At 62.5% G+C, this 22,417-nt stretch overlaps 2 protein-coding genes across 5 annotated transcripts in view; both read left to right on the top strand.

The window, feature by feature from the left end:
* LRRC27 (leucine rich repeat containing 27) overlaps positions 1–5,804 on the top strand; it is a 37,469-nt gene extending 31,665 nt beyond the window's left edge. Inside the window, exon 12 of the mRNA XM_086679470.1 lies at positions 5,230–5,804. Coding sequence (XP_086535596.1) covers positions 5,230–5,376 — 147 coding nt within the window. The 3' untranslated portion in view covers positions 5,377–5,804. The remainder of the gene's footprint in view (positions 1–5,229) is intronic.
* Positions 5,805–13,680: 7,876 nt separating this feature from the next.
* The window catches only part of PWWP2B (PWWP domain containing 2B), a 40,482-nt gene continuing 31,745 nt past the window's right edge, over positions 13,681–22,417 (top strand). For all 4 annotated transcript variants that reach the window (XR_015241938.1, XM_086681245.1, XM_086681244.1 and 1 more), the window contains exon 1: positions 13,681–13,848. Coding sequence is in view for 3 of the 4 variants with exons in the window: in XM_086681245.1 (XP_086537371.1) it covers positions 13,724–13,848 (125 nt within the window). In the remaining variant the exon portion in view is untranslated. The remainder of the gene's footprint in view (positions 13,849–22,417) is intronic.

Genomic DNA, 22,417 nt, shown 5'->3' on the forward strand with positions numbered 1-22,417 from the left:
CCCACAGAGCCGTCCCCACAGCCCGTCGGAGGGCTCCGTCGCCTCCTCTGTCCACGGGGTCCACGGGGCAGGAGGAGGGGAGGAGGGAGCGCAGGCAGGGCCTGGGCTGCCTCTCAGGGACCCCACCCTGTCAGACTCTACCCTCTGCCGGCTTTGCCTTCCCAGCCCAGAGAATTGCACCTGCCCTCTCAGCTAACTTTATTCTCTCCAAATCCGTTGTTCGTGGCTGTAACCTCCTCCTTAAACACCCCCAAGCTCTACCTCCTAAGGCTTCTAAACATCTGTGCCTCGAGCTTCAACTGTGGAGTGAAAGGCCGGTCTGGCATTATGAACAGCTGTACTCACAAGTCTGATAACCTAACACGGAATGGACCATGCCTTGGAAGACGCCATCTGCCAAAACTCACACAAGAAATAGCCAGTCTGAATATCTAGTATCTATTAAAGGAATCCAGCCGATAATAATTTTCAAGTGAGTTCACTGGAGAATTCTATCAAACGTTTAAGGAAGAAATGATACCATTCTCTATAATCTCTTCCAGAAAATAGAGGTGGAGGGGAAACATCGTAATTCATCCTCTGAGGCCAGCATTACCCTAATACCAGAACAAAGACGTCACGTGTGAGGAAAACTACAGGCCGGTGTCTCCCCTGAACACAGATGCGAAAATCCTCAACAAAATATTAGCAAATCAAACCTAACAAGTATAAAAAGAATTATACACCATGACTAAGTGGAGTTTGTCCCAGGTGCACGGGGCTGGTTCCACATTCAAAACCCATTTTATGTAACGCATCGTCACCTTGTGGCCGAAGAAGGAAAATCACACGATCGTATCATTTGGTGCAGGAACAGCATTTAACAGAATCCAGCACCTGTTTGTGGTAACTGCTTGTAGCAAACTAGGCACAAGTGGAACTTCCTTGACTTGATAAAGAGCATCTACAGAAACTACGGCGAACATCGTACTTCATGGTGAGACACTAGAAACTACTTTTCCCCTGAAGGTCGGGAACGAGACCATTTCTCTCCAGCATCACATGGGAAGTCCTAGCTACTGCAACAAGACAAGAAAGGAAAATGAGGTAGATTAAGAAGGAAGAGTTAAGACTATCTTTGTTTCTGGATAACTTAGTTGGCTGTGTAGAAAATCCCAAAGAATTGAGCAAAATCTCCTGGAACTAATAAGTGATTATGGCAAGGATGCAGGATCCAAGGTTAAGATGTAAAAGTTAGTCACTTACTATATACCATCAGCAAACAAGTGAGATTTTAAATTAAGAACATTCACATTAGCACCCAAAAAATGGTGCTAGGTACAAATCTAACAAAATATGTACAAGATCTGTGTGAGGAAAACAACAAAACTGATGAGTCAACTCAAACAAGAACTAAAGGGGTGGAGAGGAATCCCATGTTCATGGATGGGAAGGCTCAATATCGTCAGGATGTCGGTTCTTCCCAAGTTGATGAAGACATTCAGCAGAATCCCAATCAAAATCCCAGCAAGTTATTTTGTGGATATCGACAACCTGCTGCTAACGTTTATATGGAGAGGAGACAAGGGCCCAGAATCGCCCACACAACACTGAAGGAGAACAAGGTTGTAGGACTGATACTACCCGACCTGCAGACTCACGGTAAAGTCACAGTAATCAAGATGGCGTGGGGTTGGTGGAACGGTAGACAGATGGGTCAGTGGATCAGAGGAAGACCCACATAAGTACAGTCGACTGATATCCGACAAAGGAGCGAAGGTAACACAGCAGAGCAAAGATGGTGTCTTCAACAGATGGTGTTGGAACCGCTGGGCGTCCACGTGCAAAATAGTGAATCTAGACCCAGACCTTACGCCTCCCCGAAAGTGAACCGAAAGTGGGTCACAGAACTAAATGTAAAATGCAAAACTGTAAAACTTGTAGAAAATGACGTAGAAAATGTGGGTGACCTTGGGTTGGTGGGGAATTTTTAAATAGAACATCAAAGGCACCACAAAAAAAATGATAATGACTTCATTAAGATTTAAAAATTTGTCTCTGCGAAAGATACTGTCAAAAGAATAAGATGCCAGGGGCACCTGGGTGGCTCAGTCAGTTGAGTGTCCGACTTTGGCTCAGGTCATGATCTCATGGCTCATGAATTCAAGCCCCACATAGAGCTCTGTGCTGACAGCTCAGATCCTGGAGCCTGCTTCAGATTCTGTGTCTCCCTCTCTCTCTGCCCCTCCCCACCTTGCACTCTGTCTCTGTCTCTCTCAAAAATAAACATTAAAATAGGGTCGCTTGGGTGGCTCAGTCAGTTGAGTGTCCAACTTCGGCTTAGGTCATGATCTCGCAGTCTGTGAGTTCAAGCCCCATGTCGGGCTCTGTGCTGACAGTTCAGAGCCCGGAACCTGCTCCGGATTCTGTGTGTCCCTCTCTCTCTGCCCCTCCCCCACTCACTCTCTGTCTCAAAAATAAATAAACATTTTTTTTAAAGTTTAAAAAAAAATAAGATGCCAAAGACTGGGAGAAAATAGTTGCAAAAGACACATCTACTAAAGGACTGCTTATCCAAAATATAGAGAGAAAACAACCCAATTAAAAAGCGAGCCACAGATCTGAACAGACACTTCACCGAAGAAGATATATAGATGTTAAGTAAGCATTGAAAAGATGCTCAGTATTGTATGTCGTTAGGAAATTGCAAATTAGAACAGAGAGGTACCACACACACCTATTAGAATGGTTATAATCCAGTCACGGACGACACCAGATGCTGGTGAGGATGTGGGGCAGCGGGAACTCTGAGGATGTGGGGCAACGGGAACTCTCGTTCATGCCGTGGGGATGCCAGACGGCACAGCCACTTTGCAAGACAGTTTGGTGATTTACTACAAAATTGAATGTACTCTGAACTTGAGGTCCAGCAATCGTGCCCCTAGGCATTTTCCCAAGAGTTCAAAACTTAAGTCCAGACCAGAACTTGCTCACAGATGTTCATAGCAGCCTCACTCATAGTTACCAAAACTTGGGAGCAACCACGATGTCCTTCTGTAGGTGAGCGGATAAATAAACCGTGGTCCCTCCAGACCATGGAGTACCATTTGGCCCCAAAAAAGGAACGAGCTGTCACATCATGACTAGACCTGAGGGAGCCTCACATGAATATCACTAAGCGAAAGAGCCCATCTGAAAAGGCTGCAACTGTATGACGTTCTGGAAGAGAGAAAACTCTGTGCACAGTAGGAGCCTCTGTGGCTGCAGGGCTGGGGGACAGAGAGATGAGCAGGCGGAGCACGGGGGATGTTTAGGGTGGTGCCAGCTCTGTGACAGCACAGTGACGGACACCTGTCATTATACATCTGTCTGGGCCGGCAGAACGCACACCAGGAGTGAGCCCTGCCGTAAACCACGGCCCCTGGGTGATGATGATGTGTGAGAGGCAGGTCACGGAGTGTAACGCGTCCCGTCTGGTCTAACAGGAAGCTGAAACCTGCAAAGGGCCAGGAGAGAACAGAGTGGCCTCACCACCGGGGGGTGGGGGGGCAGCAAGGAATTCTGTCCTCAGACTGGCAGGCCAGGTGCCCACGGACAGAGGCATTCCCACGCAAGGTCTCACCGCGTTCCTTTCTGCGCGGCCTTTCTCTGGAAGCTACTGCAGAGTGCATCCTTCCAAATCAAGTCAGCAGAACGGGTAAGGAGTGAGTGTTCCAGAAAAAAGGAAGCTGACCCAAAAGAGAGCCCAGGAGCACCCCCCCCCCAGGCTGTCGGCTGTGCAGGCCACCAGCCTGGAGCTCAGGGAGGAGCCCCGAGGGTCTCTCCAGGGCAGACAGATCGCTGAGCATTTGAGCAAGGGGACAGGATGTCGAGAGGTTCCCGGACAAGTGTGTCGAAAACAAAGCAAGGGGCGCCTGGGTGGCGCAGTCGGTTAAGCGTCCGACTTCAGCCAGGTCACGATCTCGCGGTCCGGGAGTTCGAGCCCCGCGTCAGGCTCTGGGCTGATGGCTCGGAGCCTGGAGCCTGTTTCCGATTCTGTGTCTCCCTCTCTCTCTGCCCCTCCCCCGTTCATGCTCTGTCTCTCTCTGTCCCCAAAAAAATAAATAAACGTTGAAAAAAAAAAAATTAAAAAAAAAAAAAAAAGAAAACAAAGCAAATCTTTCTGAAGGAGCGGTTAGTAATTGCACGACGAACATAGATTTCTGCAGGGAAAAAAACAGGCAGCACGGCCGGGGCGGCCCAGGTCCGCTCGTAGGCGGGTCCTTGACAGTACGTGCTGTAACTTGTCCTTGTGGTTTCCTCAGTGACGTCGTCTTCTCTCTAGCTGACTGTCGTGAGATGACGTCTGGAACACACACCGCATACAGAGTAGCTGTTAATCAACGGTGTGTGTTACTGGCAACAGAGGCCTAACTTCTGGGCCGCTCGTACGGTTTGGGGGAGTTAGTAGTTACACACGGATTTTCTGCCGTGCAGGGTTGGCGCCCCTAATCCCACGTTGTCCAGGGTAGTAATTGTTACCCAGCCATAATGACGTGGACCTGAACGTTAACCCACGGTTGTGACGGATCCGTACTAGGGGTCTCGGTGCCTGGGCTGGAGGGCGGTCCGGGTTATGCCCCGGGGAGGTCCCAGCACTGCAGACGCGAGTACTCGCTGGCCAGCTTCTTGCGGGACCGGGACAGGAAAGAGCCTGCCTCCTTGACGCAGGCCACTTTATCCCACTGAGGGCCACGGAGCCCCGTCCACCACTTTTCCTGGCCCAGCAGACTGGCTGAGAACATGGGATCTGGAGCGGCACAGGACTCCCCGCTGGGGATCTCCTTCCACTATTAGGGACCCTGGTCCTGCTGCTGTGTCTGTGGGGTGAGGGTGCAGTTGAGGCCCTGCCCCCCCAGGACAGGCATGAGGCTCTGGTGGGGTCATGGTCAGGGATGGTGCCCATGTTGGCCACATGAGGAGCCCCTGCTCCTGTCTTCAACCCTCCACAGACTGGCATTCACTAAGCTGTGGGCAGGTGTCACAGGCGGGGCCCTGGTGGGGACTCCGGGAGGCACAGCCCACGGGCCTACCCGGAGAGGTCACTGTCCTCCTTGGGAGGGAGGGTGCTCAGCCGGCTCCCCTGCAGACCCCGGGACACGACAGAGCGCTGTGCACCTGTACACGGTCCTCCTGTGTGGACGGGGCTGTGCCCCCACCCCGGGCCCTGCCAGCTGGGCTAACGTCCACCCCCTCCCTTTCTCCCGAAAGGCCAGGAAGCTACAGGATCAAGTGACGGAGTCGGGACCGGGGCCCACCTTAACTAGAAGCCACCGGTTCGCGGCTCTCGCTGGGCACCGTCCACGCCACCCACCTGCGTCCCAGCCCCAGAAGATACTGTTCGACACGAAATACTGAGTCTGAGGACGGTCGCGAGTGCTAATGAGTGAGGATCCCTGGCGCTGACAAAGACTCTTCAGACCAAGGAGTGGGTGCAGCGGCTTGTGGGCCCTGCCCGGGTGTCCTTCCCTGAGAGCGCGCCCGGGGCGTCCGCTCCAACGCCACCCCCTCCCCCCGGGGTCTGCGTGGCTTTTTCAGAGGCTGTAAAAGGGTTAAGCCGGATTAAAGGAGAGAACACCAAGGACGAGCCACCGGGTGTGCACTCCCGTGCCCGCGTCTGTGCCTGTCTCACCGACGGCACGTCCGCGGGTCAGCACCCGGCCCTCCCCTCTGCCCCCGTCAGCCCCTCCTAGCTAGCCCTCACCCAGGCTGCTCAGACCCTCCTGCAGGAGCCTCCGACTGAGTGTTCAGTAAATTCAAGGGCTTGACCTTGAAACTATCTTTGATTTGGCTTCTCAGCTCCTTGACCTCTTGGTGGGAGGGAGGCAGGGTTAGACCAGGCCCGCCATGCGGTCCAGTGACCAACCCCCCAACAGACCCTGGCTTGGTTTTGCATGGCTACTGCCCTTGTGGGGTACCACCTGATGTCTCATGGGGGACCCAAGCCGCCCCCAGCTTAGCACCCACTTGACTCGGAAGACAGGCAGGTTGGAGGGGAGGGAGCCTGGGGCAGTGACCAGGGACACTCCCCACCCCAAGTTCTTTCCCTTCCCTTAGGTCAACCAGTGGTTGATTTTTTGCTTCTCCTAAGTAGTCATTCTACCATTCTATGATTTGTTCATTTCGGTGTTTCCTTCGTTGATTCTGAGCCTACACAGAGGTCACTGATCCTGCTAGCACTGGTGGGGGGCAATTTTAGAGTCCTATCCTAGCTTGGCTGCTGATTGGGCCTTGTGGTTGGTTCCCTTGTAGATTTGGGGTGTCTGAGGTGGGGGTGCCCTCCTCCCGATGGAATTGGGGTGTCTGGGGTGGGGTGCCTTCCCCCCTGGTGGGATTGGGGTGTCTGGGTGGGGTGCCCTCTCCCCAGTTTAATCGGGGTGTCTTGGGTGGGGGGTACCCTCCCTCCAGTGGAATCGGGGTGTCTGGGATGGGGGTGCTCTCCCTGCTGGCACTTGACCGACCCACTCCTGCTCCTCTCCTGTTTGGTCATCTGACCTCCATCCTTAATCTCTGAGCGAGCACATCTGTGCTAACTGCCTGGATGGTGCATCCTGGGACCTCGAGGCCTTTTCTGCCCAACAACCCTGGGAAGGGGGAGGGAGGAAGAGCCAGAGGAAGGGCCAGGAACCCCTGGGGGGCAGGGATTGTGCTAGGAAATGGGATGGCGTGGGCTGCAGGGCCATGGCCGCTGTCCAGAGCAGTTGGTGCAATCCAGGGGCCTCTGCACACGGTGTCCCCCACCAAGGACCTGCTCCCTGGAGCCACCAGGGCTGACACCAGGCCTTGGCGCAGTAACCCAAGTTTCCCTGCAGGTGGTGCCTCGAGTTAGCCAGGACAAGGCACACAGCCGCCACTGAGCTGCAGGGCAGGGACTGTGCCCTCTCCTGCACACGCCTGCCGCCTGGGCCCATGTAGGGCCCCCCCAGGGGCTGACATCTGTGGTGTCTGTTCTCCCACCGTCACCAGGCACCTGCATCATGACAGGGGAGCCCTGGCTCACGTCTCACGTCCTTGGATTCCTCAGTGGCCCTGGGCTAAAATGAGGGTCAGGCCCGGCCAGCACGGCCCCTTCTCTTCCCACCAGCCACCTGCGCACGGTCAGGTGCAGGTGCCATTTGGAGCCCCCCCTGCGCTGACCACTGTCTAGCCCAGGAAATACCGGCATCCAGGTCTCAGAAGGGACTCACACTGTGGAGGTGTGGCCAGGACGTGGGCCCTGGGCCTTGTGGGCAGAGGTGGAGCCCCAAGTAACCACAGGAGGTCGTCAGGTGGGGGAGGCCGTGCCCGGAGAGAGCAAGAGAGGCCTGCGCTGAGGTGGGCAGTGCAGGGTGGAGTCCTCGCGCCGGGTCTGGCGGGACGCGGACTCTGCAGGCCACCGCGGCTCCTGGCGTCCAGACAGAGACTGTTTGCACCAACCCCCCGGGGCAGGACACCTGAAGAATCCCCCTGGCTGGGTTTGCATGCTTCCCAGTGCACAGAAACCCACATTATTGGGCTGGAAACAGCTGACAGTAGCCTTGGGGAGCCAGAGCCCGTGGGGAGTAGGGCTCACTGGGAAAACAGCCCCCCCAGCATGACACCATTAGCTTCCATTTCTTCCTGGTGGGACAGAGCAGGGAGGAAGCAACCGTGGGCCTTTCCAACCCTGGGGGTGGAGAGCGGCTCTGCCCCATCTCCGTGCTCCCCATCCCCGTGCTCCCCCATCTCCGTCTCCCCATCTCTGTGCTCCCTGTGTTCCCCATCTCCGTGCTCCTCCACCTCTATGCTCCCTGTGCTCTCCATCTCTGTGCTCCCCCATCTCCGTGCTCCCCATCCTCGTGCTCCCCATCCTCGTGCTCCCCCATCTCCGTGCTCCCAATCTCTGTGCTCCCCATCCTCGTGCTCCCCCATCTCCGTGCTCCCCCTCTGTACTCCCAATCCCTGTGCTCCTCCCTCTGTGCTCCCCATCTCCGTGCTCCCCCATCTCTATGCTCCCTGTGCTCTCCATCTCCGTGCTCCCCAATCTCCGTGCTCCCCATCCCTGTGCTCCTCCCTCTGTGCTCCCCATCTCCGTGCTCCCCCATCTCTATGCTCCCTGTGCTCTCCATCTCTGTGCTCCCCAATCTCCGTGCTCCTCATCTCTGTGCTCCCCCATCCTCGTGCTCCCTGTGCTTCCCCATTTCCGTGCTCCGCCCTCAGTGTTCCCCATATCCGTGCTCCCCCATCTCTATGCTCTCTGTGCTCCCCATCTCTGTGCTCCCCCATCTCTGTGTGCCCCCCGTCTCTGTGCTCCCTATCTCCGTGCTCCCCATCTCTGTGCTCTCCGTGCTCACTCTGTTGGTCTGTGGAGCAGGCGAAAGGCCGTGTACACCCAGGCACGTGGGGGTCGGCACAATGGGAAAGAACTGCCCGCCCTTGCCCGAAGTTTCTTCAGCTACCACAGCAAGGTTTGGTGTGTGCACTGGAGTGCTGTCCCCTGGGCTTGGCCCCGAAGGACCAGCACAGGCCTCTCCCTAAGTGACACCTGCCCACCCGCCCCTCTGGGCCTGGGCGGGGGCAGTGCCTGTCCTGGGGTTGGGCTCAGGAGGCCCGGGGGCTGAGCGCAGCAGGCAGAACAGAGCCTTCGGGTGTGAAAACATGGTCTGTGAACTCTGAGTGGCTTTCTCCAAATAATCACCAGGTTGGGTAACTTGCAACTAGTTCAGCCGTGAAATATCAATGCTGTTTTAGCAAATAGAAGCCGCTTTCTCGTGCCAGGTTGAGGTAACGACACAAGAGATGTCTAATGAGGTTAATGAGGTTAATGAGGTGTCAGGAGAATGAAAACCCAGGAGGCCACCTGGGACTGAGACTGGTTTCCGTCCAGGGTGTGGTGGTCCTCAGTGAGAAGATGTCGGTCTGCGGGAGAGCCCGGCGAGGAGGGTGGCCCAGCTGTCAGGACGCCCCTGGGAGACGCCCTCAGACCCCGCCCGCTGTCCTCCTCCTCCTCGGGGCCCCTCCTGCTGCACCTCCCGGGCTGTCAGCTGGCATGTCGAGTGCTGGCGGCCCAGCCACCCCCGTGCGTGGGGGCCCTGCTTCTGCTTCCCCTGGGGACACAGTCCCACCTGGCAGGACCCCGGGGCAGTGGCCCCAGCTCGTCACTCTGCCCGCCGCCCCCACGCGTGGGCCTGCAGCTCGTTGGGGAGACGGTTTTTATGTGCTCCACCCTCTGTGGTCTGTTTCTCCGGCCGCCCGCCGGAGTTCTTGGGGAGGACCAGGCAGGCAGGCTCTGGGAATATCCTGCCGCGGGCCGTGTTCCGCTGCGCCTCGTCACGCGGAGCCTCCCTGGGAGCACTGCTGGTCTTGGACTCTGGGAGAGAGGCTGGGTCACTTCCGCCCGGGCGGTTGGGGTCAGCGGAGGGGGCATTTCTCCTGCGGGAAGTCATGGGGACACCAGAGGTGAACGGCAAACCAGGTGAAATGAAGAACTGGGCAGGTGCCCTCGAGCCCTGGGGAGCCCTTGGAGGTGAGTGTGACAGGTGTGCAGGGGTAAACGAGGGACTGCCCTGTCGCCTGCTGTGGTTTCCCCGACCACGGAAGAGCCAGCGAGCTGGATCAGAAAAAGAAGGGCCACGGATCAACTGTTTTGAAATGAAAGCAATTACCTTGGGAAACGATCCCCCGCCCGAAAACTGTTCTTGTTCAGATGCCTGCTACCGCGGGCCCCCTCGGATCCGGGCCTGGCTGCCTCAGCTCCCCTGACAAGGCCCCGGAGCAGAGTGGGGGGCGCAGGCCATGGGGTGAGTGGGGCGACGACAGCTCCCCGGGAGGCACCCGGGCTCTTCCGCACCTCCGCTGCCACCACCGGGCAGGCGCTGCTCAGGGGATGTGCCCCGCTCAGCCCTGACCTCCCCCTGTGGTTCCACTGATGGCCCAGTGACAGGGGTGATGGCAGGTGGTTGTGATGACAGAGGTGGTGGTGATGGTGATGACAGAGGGGACAACTGATGGTGACAGGCCACGGTGGCGGTGGTGTGATGGCCGTGATGAGCACTGACTCTTGCAGAGCCCTTACTGCGGCCAATGCCATGCGAAATCCTTCCCACGTTAGATGGTTCACTCCACCGGGAGGCTGTGTGTGTCACTGCCGTGATTCCCACTCTACGGAGGACGATGCTGAGGCACAGGGGAGGCAGCGGGACTCCAGCAACGAACGTGGCCTGAGTCCGCCCTCTTAACTGCTCTCTGTGGCACCTCCAGGAGTCCCGGCGGGTTCCGTTCCCAGCCAGGCCTGTGAGATGCTTCGTCCCGAGACGTGACAGTCCTCATAATCCCTGGGGTGGGGACAGGGCTCCAGACCTGACCCTGCAGGGCGGTCAGACAGAACCACGCCGGTATCGCGGACGCAGGGTGTCCAGAGGGGAACAGAACCAAACAAATGTTTCCAATGGGATCTGTGACCCGCAGGGGAAGTTTTGGGTCCCCTGGGTTCAGCATTTGCAAAGCAGACTCCCTGGAACCCCTGCCTTTGGGGACAGCACAGGGGCCGTGTGCCAGTGCTGGCCTCAGGGAGGCCTGGTCCGCTGGCACACCCCGCTCTGCCCCGGACGTGGGATGGGTGCTAGCACGTGGGTGCTTAGTGAGATCAACGTCCCCACCCAGGCCCTGGTTCTCAGGGGCCCGGCCCGTCCTCGAGGAGGGACGCTGGTACTGGGCTGGCAGGGGGGCGGCAGGGAGCGGGGGTGTGGGGGCAGATCCTGGAGGACCTCCAAGGCCCAGCACAGAAACCACACCCAGGGGAGCCGGACGCAACGGCTAGCACCTGCCCGGAGCGCCCCGCCGCCCCTCCTGCCAGCTCGTGGTCACTCAGCTCGGCCCAGTGAGGGTGCCGGATGGTCTCCCGTCCCCCTTCGCGCCACCACCCTGCACACCCGGCCGTGTTTGCCGGCCCTGCTCACTCTGCCGGGCAGGCCAGGCCACGGGCTGGGTGCTGGGTAGGCCCGGTGCCTGCGGCAGAGAGCAGAGGCTTTGGGGGCAGAGTCCGGGGACCCAGGGGGGAGGCTCCCAGCTGGCTCTCCCTGAGTCTGGGGGTCACTCCACAGCCTGAGGGCAGCTCTCCCACTGCCTGGGGCTCTTCTGTCTAGAACCTGCTGGCCGGGCTGGGCTGGTCAGCGTGTGTAGGGTGGGCCTTTGAAGGGGACACTCAGAGGACACAACACTGGGTCAGCAAGGAGTCCGCAAGTGGGGTCAGCACCCAGGCCCCCTGGGCTGGCGGGTCCCTCCCTAAGGGTATCCGCCTTTTAATCAGAGCTCTGTGGGGGGGAAGCCTGTGGGGGAGCAGGCGAGCCAGCTTGGGGTGCTCCTCCCAGGAGAGTGATGGTCTGGTGGGGGGGGGGACCCTAAACAGCCACCCTTTAAGTTGCAAATCAAACAACCGTCCGCCAATGCCTTTAGGTTCTGCTTCCCGGAGAAGCGATTTTGAAAATGGCTTCCGACTTCACTTAAAAAGTGCACAGGGCACAGCCCAGCGGGGCAGAGGCTGAGAGAAAGTCCCCGGGGCGGGGGAGGGGGGGGGTCAGCTCAGCAGAAGAGCTGCAGGGTGGGTCTGCCGGCCCCTCCCATCCAGCTAGCACTCACAGTCCCCTCCAGGAGAGCTCCTCGGGTGTCTCTGGCGCCCAGCCCCTCCCTGCCCCTCCCGCTAACGCCTGGGAGAGACCCCAGAAGCCCCCTACATTGGGCCCCTAGGCAACCAGCAGCCTTTTGCTGCCCAAGCTGCCCCGTGGGGCCCTTCTCCCCTGGGTGGTCGCCGGCTCACTCAAGCACCCCCTCCAGGGCACCTCTCCCAGGCACCTCCCACCCACACCCAGCACCCCCCCCCCCCACTCCCCCGGGGGAAACGCATTGACGTGCCCACCTCTGCAATGTCCCCACTGGTCCGGGATCTGTCTCAGACCCCAGCAGCCTGGTCCGTGGTATGGTCCCAGTGCCCACGAGGCATCTGGGACATGCTTGCACCTGTGCTGAGCAGGTAGGCAGCCTCTGGCCCCTGTTGCCTGGCATTTCTGCCCCAAAGTCCCCCCCCCCCGCCCCCCACCTCCCCCGTGGGGAGGCTGCAAAGGCCTGTGGGGGAAGAAGCAGTCAGGCTCCCGCTGGGGGCCCAACAGTCACAGGGTGGGAGGCGGCGGACCCTGAAGAGGTGGCCAGGTGGAGGTGCCTCCTGGTGAAACCCCTCACTCTGCAGAGGAGCCCCAAGCCTTGCAGAGAACACGTGCTCGCTGGGCTCCCAGGCCTCCCCTAGGGCTCCTTGGGCCTTGATCCTCAGCCCCGTAAAACTGGCGGCGGTGAGGCGCCGCCAGCTCCCCGCGGGCTCCCTGGCTCCGCCCGGCTCCCCTCGGCCTGCTCCCCGCGCCGCGCGGCCAGCCGCCGGAGGGCGAGGAGGAGCGGCGCCACTGCGGCCCCGACTGTCCCCGGCGGCGCCAGGGGTGGCGGCCACGGCGCAGGTCCGAGCCGGGCGGGGCAGGGCCTGGGCTCTGGAGGGGGCGGGGGGGTGGGCGGGGCCTGGCGGCGTCCGGGTCGTCAGGACAACCCAAAGGCCCGCCAATCCCCTGTGCCCAGCCAGGCGCTCGCTGCGAGCTTGGCTCAGGGGACCAGCCGGGCCGGGGCAAGGTCACTGCAACAGGCCGGCCCTAAGGGCTGCCTTTTTTACGGGGTCCCGAGCAAGGTGCGAAATGCGCAAAGGCTCGGGACAGTGGAGAAATCTGGTTGGGCTGGAGGCGCGCGGGAGCAGGGTTCCGGAAGGGGTCCCGGCGGGGCCCGCGCCCGCTCGGCGCCTGCACCTCCAATTAGCCCAGCCCGCCAGCTGCGCGCGTGGGGGAGCCCCGCTGTCACTCAGGGAAGGCGGTCCTTTCCGCTGTGGACGCCGCACGGGGTCCCGGGCCCTCTGGGCGCAGCGGGGTCGCACGCACCCCGCAGATCCCCCGGCGACCCGGGGGCGCGCGGCCGAGACCTGCGGACGGACCACCCTCCCCAACGCCGTTGCGGGCCACCCCCAGGCGCACAGGCAGCCCCGCGCCGGGCGCGCGCCCTCCGGTCACCCGCGGAGGCGCCGAGCGCACGAGGCTCGCCAAGTGCCCCCTCCGCTGCGAGGACTCGAGTGGGCCGCAGCTGGGCGCCCGCTGGTGTCCCCTCGGCGCCCGCGTCTCCTCGGCCCGGCCCGACCGGCTTCCTGCTCGCGTCGCCCGGACTTCCTCCCCGCAGTGCCGGGTGGCCACCGGGTGCCAGACCGGAGGCGGGGGGAGGGCGGGGGAAGGCGGGGGCCGGGCCGGGCCGGGCCGGCGCGGGGGCGGGGGGCGGGGAGCGGCCCCGGGGCAGGGGTCCTGAGCTCCAGCCCGCACGTCCTCTGGGCGGGCGCTCGCGGCCGCGGGCCCCAGCGGAGGGCGCAGCCAGCCCTGCCCCGTCCCGGGGGTCCCGCAATGCGCTTCCTCGCCGGCTCCCAGGCGCCCGGCCCCGGCTCCCCCCGACCCACCCCCCGCGCCCCGTCGGCGGGCGGGGGGTGCCCCGCGCGCCCCACCCCCCGCCGCCCCGGCCCGCTCGCGGTGGCCGCCCCGAGCGGAGCTTTGTGACGTCAGGCGGCCGGCGGGCGGCGTCACGCGCGGGCTGACCCGGCGGCGGCGGCGGCGGCGGCGGCGGCGGCGGCGGCGGCGGCGGGGCGGGGGCGGGGGCCGGGGCCGGGACGCGGCGCGGGAGCATGGAGCCTCGGGCCGGCTGCCGGCTGCCGGTGCGGGTGGAGCAGGTCGTCAACGGCGCGCTGCTGGTCACCGTGAGCTGCGGCGAGCGCAGCTTCGCCGGGATCCTGCTGGACTGCACGAAAAAGTGAGCGGGGGCGGGGGCGCCCCCCTCCCCCCACCCCCGGCGGCCGGCGCGGGGCGGGGTGGGGGTGGGGGTGGGGGCCCGGACCGGCTCCGGGGCGGGGCAGGCTCGGCGCCGGCGCCCGCTTTCGGTTTCCATCCCCCCACCCCCCACCCCCGGCCCGGGGCTTCGGGGCGCGCGAGCGCGGCCGCCCCTCGGGGGGCCCAGAGCGCCTCTCAAAGTCGTCGCGACTTACGGGGCGGGAGCGGCGGTGGGCGCCCGGGGGGGGGGGGGGGCGGGGAGGGGGGGGGAGTCCCCGCGCCGCCGCCGCGTGCCGGCGGCTCCCGAACTCCGCACGTCTGCCATAATTAACGCACTTTTCTTTGTTCAGACGCACTGTTGAATTCGGCTGTTTTCAGAATTGTCGGTTGGGGGGCGGCGGGGGAGCGGGTTCAGATGCGCGCCTGCCCTGACCTGCCCTGCCCTGCCCTGCCAGTCGCTCACAAGTGGGGGCGTCCTGTCTATCGCCCTGGGTCCCCCCAGACTCCTAGGAGCGACTCGGGGCTGAGGCTTGGACTGATGGCAAGCAGTTGCGTCCAGCGGTGGGATTTAACCCACGCAGCGCGGCCTGGGGCGCAGGGGCCCCGGGCAGTGTGGGAGCGAGAAGGTGCCCGTGGAGGTGCGGAGCGGGGGCGGGGGGCGGTGGCCGCAGGAGCCCTGCTTTCCGGGGTGGAAGGGGGTCCCCGGGCAGGCCTGGGGGCACCTGAGACGCACCTGTGCGCCCGCTGCAGGGACTCGGCGGCAGGAAGAGTCTCCTGGATACAGTGTCACATGGTAGTGAGCTGTCGCGCAGATAAATGATTAGGCATTAATCAGGCACTAATGTCTTGGCGCTCCTGCTGGGCCTTATCTCCAAGCTGAGAGCAGTAAATGGCTCCCCTTGTGGAGGCCCAACTTTTTCCCTCCGTGGAGCCCAGATCTTGCAGTAGCGGGGACGTGGCAGGAAGACCATCACTCTTCAACAGTTACCCTGCTGGCATCATCTCTTTATTAGACGTGCCAGAAGCCATTTATGCACCAGTCATGTGATTTAACATATGGCCTCCCGGGTGACTGTCACCCCGCTCCGCCCTGGCTACCACAGAGAGTGCTTGGCGGGACCCGGTGGGGGTGGGGGGCGCGGGCTGCAACATAGCCACCTGGAGGCTGCCAAGCCTGTACCCACCCCCACCCCCCCCCCACCCCCCCCCCCACCCCCCCCTCCCCGGTGGCCAAGGTCTCCTGCCCCTGATGGCCATCACTTCCTCTCTCGGGCAGGACTGCCAGCTCGGTCCGTCCCTGCTCCCCTGTCTGTGCGGGGGCTGTACTCAGGCTTTGTCTGCACAGCCCTGCCTGGCCTTTCCTCCCTGGAGAGGGGCACTTGCAGCAGAGGCTTCCCCCCCCCCCTCGTTTTCTGGGCTCCCCAGCTCAGCACAAGGGAGGCTGTGGGCCCCTCGGCTTGTGGGTGGCAATGTTTGCCGAGATGGCAGCCTCACCCTCCTTCCTCTCTGCCTCCAACTGGGCTCCCCTCCCCGAGGCTGTGGCTAACCTGGTGTGGAGATCAACAGCCCCCCTCACTCCCCTCCCAACCACCCCCCTCATAGAAGCCAGCGGGCCGTGCTGGGATCCCCAGTGTGGGAACTGGCAGCAGCACGCTGGTGGGCGTCAGCCCTGCCACGGCCACGTTCAGCTGTAACCAGAGTGGCCCAGAACCGAGGCCTCAGTGGGTGCAGCTCTTCTCAGCGCTGGCTCTTTCCGACTGGCATTGATCCCTCCTCCTTGTGGGGAATCCCGAGACCCCCTGCGGCCCCCCAGCGCCTCCAGCCCTCCAGGGCGTGGTCCCGAAACTGCCCACCCTCGTCTCCCCTCCCCTTGCCACTTCTGGTTTCACCCTGCCTTCCGCTCTCTGCCCGTGATGTTAAGGACTCAGCACTCCTGTTTGCAGCCTGGTCATCAGGTGGGGTCTCTTGGCAGCCCGGGGGGGTTGTTGTGGGCCGCGGTGTCTGGCCTTGGGCTGCCGTGTCCGTGGCACCGATCCGCCTTCCCTGGGGCCGGTTTCTCCTCCTCGGTGCCTGCTGCCCCTCCCCGACTTGTGACAGTGGCAGGGCCGGTCAGTGGAGGCCCCACCCTGGGTGGTGGCGCTGGCCGGCCGGGAACAACAGCTGGGACCTCCGATTGCACACAGCCGCCCACCTCTGGGAGCCCGCGGGTCCCAGAGCAGTGGGGTCGTCCTAGGTCTGTCGAGGGCAGCGAGGCCGCAGCTGTCGGTGTGCCCGTGGTGCGCGGCCAGGCACGTGCCAGTGACTGTCATCGTCAGCAGCCTCCAGTGTCTGTGTGCGGGCCTGGGGTGGGGGGTGGGGGGCCGGGAGCCTGAGTCTCCCGCAGGGGTGGAGCAGTCCCAGGGGAGCGGTCCCTCGTGCAGCCCCCATTTCCCGTCCCAGAGCGGGGCCCATGAGCAGTGTCACTCTCCAGGCATTTGGGAAGTGGCATCCCCTCCCTTGGCCCTCTGAGAGGCAGATTCCCGTCCCCAAATGTGCACAGGAGGACGAGAGCTCACAGAGGCCCCCGAGATCTCAGCAGGTGTGTGGAGCTGCTGGCGCCGGTGCCCAGCTTCCTCCCACCCGAGCCTTGAACCTGCTGCCAGGTTGCTTTGTGCTCTGAAGGAAGGTCCTCCACTGCTGAGGGCCTGCCCTCTCGTGCCTTCACCTGCATTCGTTGACTCCCTACTGTGTACCTGGGCTGAGTCCCAGGAAGACTGTGCGTGGACCCTCCAGCTTCCCTGTGAGGCTGTGCTTTCTCCTGGTGGAGTAAGGGTGCAGATGGCCCAGGCCTGCCCCGAGTCTTTGGGCTGGGGTGCCGGGCGGGTGTGGGCATTGTTTTGTGGGTGGTTTGGGGGTACCCTGGGGTTGAGGTCCCCCAACCGGGGTGGCCCTTGCTGAGGCATGGCCCCAGGACAGCAGAGACCCGAGTGGTAAAGGAGACGTCTCGAGAGTAATGGGAGCCCCGACGACCAGCTGCCCCATCGGGCCTGATGGCAAACCCCAGGCCCCCAGCCCTCATCCCCGAACTGGTGTTTTTCAAACTTCCCCAGTTGTGAGTCACCCAGGGCGCCATTACCGTGCAAGATTCCTGGGCCTTTGTGACCCACACCCCACCCTGGGAGGTTGGGACTCTGGCCAGTCAGGAATCCCAGCAGGCCTGTCCCCGGGCAGGAGAGCACCCCTGTTCCATCCCAGGCGTAGCCCCTGGTCCAGGAGGGAGGCTTGGCCACTGGTGACCAGTCCTGGGATGGTTCACTGGGCAAAGATGGACGCCTGGTCCGGGCCCTGCTGAGCACGTCCTCCTTGCCTTTAGGGGCCAGAAGGGCCGGGAGCAAGGCGCCCTGTGTGTCATGGGGTGGCAGGGTCTGCGGCTGGCCGGCAGCTGCACCCAGGGGACCTGGCCAGCGTGGAGGTGATGAGGGGGTGTGGACTGCGGGAGCCCTCAGATGGCTTAGACAAGGGTGCGGTCAGCTGAGCTTTACTGGGATGATGCTGGTGGTCTGGGACTCGGGGGGCCAGATGTGACAGCCTTGCCCCATGGCTTGTCCCCGAGACCCTGGGTCTACCCATGGGGGCGGGGCGGCCTCCCATGTAGACAAGAGGTCACTCTGGTGTCCAGGCTGTGACTTCCCCTGACAACCTGTTTTTCACAAGTCCCTGAGCAGAAGTGGACCCAGAGGCCTCCACACCCTAGAGGCCTGGCAAGGCCACCCTACCTTCCCTGTGCCAGCCTGCTCCTGACCCTCCCTCGGGGCTAGGCCCTGCAACTCCCTGTGTGCAGGGCTGCAGAGGAGACAGACTGCTGCATGTGTCCTAAACCAACGTGTAGAGTCGTGGGGGGAGGGGGAAGGGAGGTGGGGGGCAGGAGCCTGGCCGCAGGGTGGGCCTCACCATCTGGACTCAGGCCTGTCCTGGGGCTGCAGGCTCCTCGGATGGACCCCTGGGGTGTTTCTGTTCCAGAAGCCACGTTTTCTCACCTCTCTACCGGACACCGGGGTAGCCTCTCCCTGTGCGAGGTTGAGGAAGGAAAGTCCAGGGCAAACGTGGACCTGGCTGGGGTCGGAGGCCGCTGTCAGGTTCCACAGATGCTTGGATCCCGAGCCCGTAGAGCGGAGAGGCCGCAGGGGAGGCCGGGAGCTCTGGCAGGCGGCCGGGCCGTCTCCTCCTGGCCACGGGCCAGCTCGGGCCCGGCTGCTCTGGGGGTTTGCTGAGCTGGTTGCATGGGTGAGACCTCAGGGAGGGCGGGTGAGCCGAGGCCCGGCCGCTGGTGTTTTGCCAAGGACTGCAGGCTAGGCTGCTTCTCTCTGGGCCCGGTGTCCATGCCAGATGGCCGTGCCTTCGTCTCGGCAGAGTGGGGACACTCGGGGGAAAAACTGCTTTGCTTTTGGGTCTCACCCCCATCAGAGTCTCCTGGGCTCCTCACCTCGGTGTCCCCCACCTTTCCTTTGCCCTTCCCCCAGCTCCCCGAGGACGCTGTGCTGAGGTTTCGTTTGGGGGTCCCCAGTTTCCTGCATGGAGACCTTGGTCAGTCCGGCCCTCCAGGCCCCAGCTCTGCACTGTGAGTCTCCCCGGTCCCAGGGCCCCTCCTCACACACATCTACCCCATCCTTGGGCAACCGGTGGGTCCAGCAAGGACAGCAAAGGGCAGGACAGCGGGGCTCCTGGGCCACCCAGCCCTTTCGCCTGCTGAGGCCCTGCGGTGCCACCTGGGGGGGGCACTGCCAGGCTGGCCGGGGCCACCAGCCCTGGGCACGTGCCAATGTCAGCACAGCCTGGCCTCACCGAGGGGCTGGGCCCCGTAGGCAAACCACAGGCTGTGGTGTTGCCACGCCTCGTGCCCTCCGGTCCAGTTGAGGTCACCCCGCTGGAGACAGGGTGCTGAGATCCTTCGAGAACAGCTTGTGTCTCTGTGCTTGGAGGCAGTGGAGCTGAGACGTGAGCCCAGACCGCTACTGTCACCAGACCCGCCGGGTGCCCTGGCCTCCCTCAGCCGCCTCGCCACCGCCATCGGCGAACCGGGCAGGGGGACGGTGTGGACCTCACGGGGCTGGCGCGGGGCTTGGCGCCCAGGCGCCTGCTGCCCAGGGAGCGAGCCCCTCACTGGCTTCTGTTTACCCGCCGGCAGCTGTGGGTGTGGCCGAGGCTGGAAGGAAGCAGCCGCCTGCGGAGTCACGGGGCCGCGGGGTCAGCCGGCCCGAGTGCCGATCCACAAGGCCGCAGCTGACATCTGGGAGCCCGCCGCACCCCCGAGGCTGTGGTCCCCACACAGGGCAGGTGCAGGCGTGTTGCCTGGGCTCTGGGTCCTCTGTGATGCTGTGTCTGACCTCCCAGGGCAGGGAGGGGTCACTCAGGAGCCATAGAGCACGTGCACCGGTCTCTGTGACTGTCGTAAACACGCAGGGACTTCTGAGGGGTGTGTCATAAACGGTGAGGGGGGCAACCTCCCTGGAGCACAGCTTCGGGGCCTCGGGGGTAGGGCGACAACCCCCTCTCCGCCCCAGCTGTCCCCAGCCTGCCCCCCCGGCGGGGGGAGGTGGCCAAAGGCGCTGTCAGCCCACAGGGTCCCGCAGAGGAGGCTTCTGGAGGGAAGACGGGTTCCGGGTGAGGGAAAGGACCTGCCCCGGGGGGTTGCTCTTGGGGTGCCCCGGACCCCGGCTGGCAGGAGGGGTTCTGCACTCCCACAGGCAGGCTGGTAGGGGCACAGGCGTGGGACAGGGTGGGGCAGAGGGAAGGAGAGCCTGGGGGGATGTGGGCTGGTTCCGAGTGGGGTGACGGCAGAGAAGCTTGGGAGGGGAGTGGGGAATGTGGATGAGTCCCCACGGTCTCGTCACGGTCTGAGTGCCTGTAAAGGGGGGCAGGAAGTGGGCTTTGGGGGGCCTTGGGAACAACCCTCCAGTTCCCAGGGGTGTGGATCCTGTCTGCTGTGTGGCCTCTCCTGGTCTGTGGGACCCCTTGGTCTGTAGACGTGCCTACAGGTTTCCCTCTCAGGTTCTGGAACCTTCACTGTGGCCCTTATTTCGTACCCACAGGTGGCAGTTGGGTGCCCACTCAGCATAGGGGCTGGTCTCCCCGGTGACCTCCTGGCCATCCTGGAGTTCCCACTGGGGCTAAGGCTGTCCCTTGAGGGGCCCCTTGGGGGCTTTTTGCGTGTCTTGATGTCACCCTCTGTCAGGTCACCACGGCTGCGGGGGGTGGGGACCTCCTGCCTTCCCCGTTCTCCTTGCCAACACCCCCTTCATTTGAGGCCTCTACATGGGCGCCATGGGTTCCATGGAGGGGATCCCAGCACCCCTAACAGCAAGAGGCAGTGAGCACGCTGGCCCAGAAGCTCAGGGTGAATGTGTGTGCACGTGTGTGTGTGTGTGTGTGTGTGTGTGTGTGTGTGTGTATGTCTTGGTGTGAGTACATGTGTTTACGCTCAGAGTTTTTGCTTTGTTCTCAATGTTCTATGTTCTATGAGGCTTATTGAAAGGGAAGAACCAGGTGCTGATTCCGGTGTGGGGTCCAGTCCCCACTCTGATGCCTGAGGACTCAGGGTGAGGTTTGGTGACAGGCCTGCTGGCCACAACTGTGGGTGGGGTGGGGCAGCTTTGGGCCGGGCCTTGTCTCCCACACCTGGACCCCAGCAGACTTCCCCGAGAGGGCTGCACAGTAGCTATTTTGGGCCTGGCGCCTGTCCTCTGTCCTGGCTACTCAGCAGTGCCGGTGGGGAGCAGGGAGCAGGAAGGCAGCCAAGGGTAGTCCGAGCACCAGCACGAGCACGCGTGGCTGGGCGTCAGTAAACCCTGACTTACAGAAACTGGAGGTGGCTCTTGGGGCTGTGAGGTCCGTGTGCCCGGTGCCGGGGTGCGGAACCCTTTTTCCCGGTGAGGACACGACCCCGGGGCCCCCGTTCCCCAGGAGTCCCGGCCCATCCTAGTGTGCGAGTCCTCTAGTGCAGGTGGCCAGCACTGGGGAGCAGACCCTGGTATCGCTGTTGGTCAGCAGGGATGCGTGGCCTGTGGCTGCAGGGGCCGCAGCACATGTGGTCCAGGGGGATGGCCTGGCCGTCCCGGGCCACTGGGCACATGAAGAGCCACATGCCCAGCAGAGGACGGAGATGGGTGGCGGGGCTCACCGTGGCTGCTCCCCCCTCCCCCAGAGCAGAATCCCACCTCGGAGGGAGCCGGGTGCCCCCCTGCGGCCCGTGGCTGGGTGCTCCCTCCCAGGCTGGCCTTACAGCTCCCCCCACCGCTCTCCCTTGCTCACAGTTACAGGTTACAGTTCGGCTGTCTGGCCACACAGAGGGCAGGAGCAGTCTCCCTGGGGCCCGTGGCCACGGTCCTGTGTCTGTGGACTCTCTGGTCATGAGGAGATGAATGTGAACCCCCTGCCCCCACACACGAAGACTTTAGTTTCAGGGGATGGCTGCACGTAGACAAGAGCTTGATAAGAAAGGAAAACCGTGGTTTCCGGGCTTTTGCCACGACCTTGAACGGAAACGGGGCAGTGTTCACACGGTGGGTGTGCCGCCATATTTGTTAACTCATCGACCTCGAGACCGAGGACCTTGAGGGGGCGATGTCCCCGCGGGTCACTGCGCCTGGGCCAGTCCCGCAGCCCTCTGCAGCCGGCTCCCATGTGGCCTGTGCCCGCTCCCGGCCGGTCCGCGGCACTCGGGGACCAAGCTGGAGGCGGTGATTTCCTGCGCGGTGGGCCCTCTTAGCTGGCCTCGATTCTTCTGGAGAGCAGCAAACGGAGAAACCATTTGGAAATAGAAAAGGCAGAAGCGTTCATTTGTCGTTTCTACTTCAGTTAGGTTCGTAGTGGACAGTGAGCACAGAAGTGCCGTGTTTCCCTTAACTTGGCGGAAGAAGTCTGTTTTTGTGTGTAAAAAGTAACAGGTTTTGGCAAAAGGGGCTCGCAGGTGACGTCACATTTGTTTAGAAGTTACGCATACCTACGCGGCCTTGTTTTTCACTGTTTGGAACAGTGAGTGTCTTCCTGCTGCACCGGGTGTCGCTGGTGAGTTAGTACGGCCTCCCGACATTCCCGGCGCGGGGTCCGGGGGGATGGAGCACTGACCACTGACTTCAACAACGAAACACCCCAAGGTGCCCAGACGTCTGAATGGAGGCTGCCTGGCCCGACGCTTCCCGGGGAGAGGGCAGGCCTGTGGCTGCGGAGCCCTGTGGGTGCCGCTGTGCCATTGGCCTTGGCCGTGCGTCCTCGTGGGAGGGGTCCTCCTGCCCTCTCGTGTTCCCTTCCCATGGGTCTCGTGGCCCTGTCGACACTGCCTGGCCCACTCTCCTTCCTGGAGCTGGAGGGCCTGTGGGAGGGCCTGGCGGTGCCCGGCAGGAGGGGTGGTCCTTCCAGGCTACGGTGGCCAGGGGTGGTGTGGGTGTCACCCTCACCCGAGGGCCGTGGAGACAGCTGAGACCGACTCAGCATTTGGGAGGGAGCCATCTCACTCCCAGACCCAAAGCTCTGGTTCGGTGGCTGACTTCTGTCCTCTCTGGGCTGTGGAGGCCATT

Source organism: Puma concolor, chromosome D2, assembly GCF_028749965.1.
Source record: "Puma concolor isolate L17-30 chromosome D2, mPumCon1.1.hap2, whole genome shotgun sequence".
NCBI lineage: Eukaryota > Metazoa > Chordata > Mammalia > Carnivora > Felidae > Puma > Puma concolor.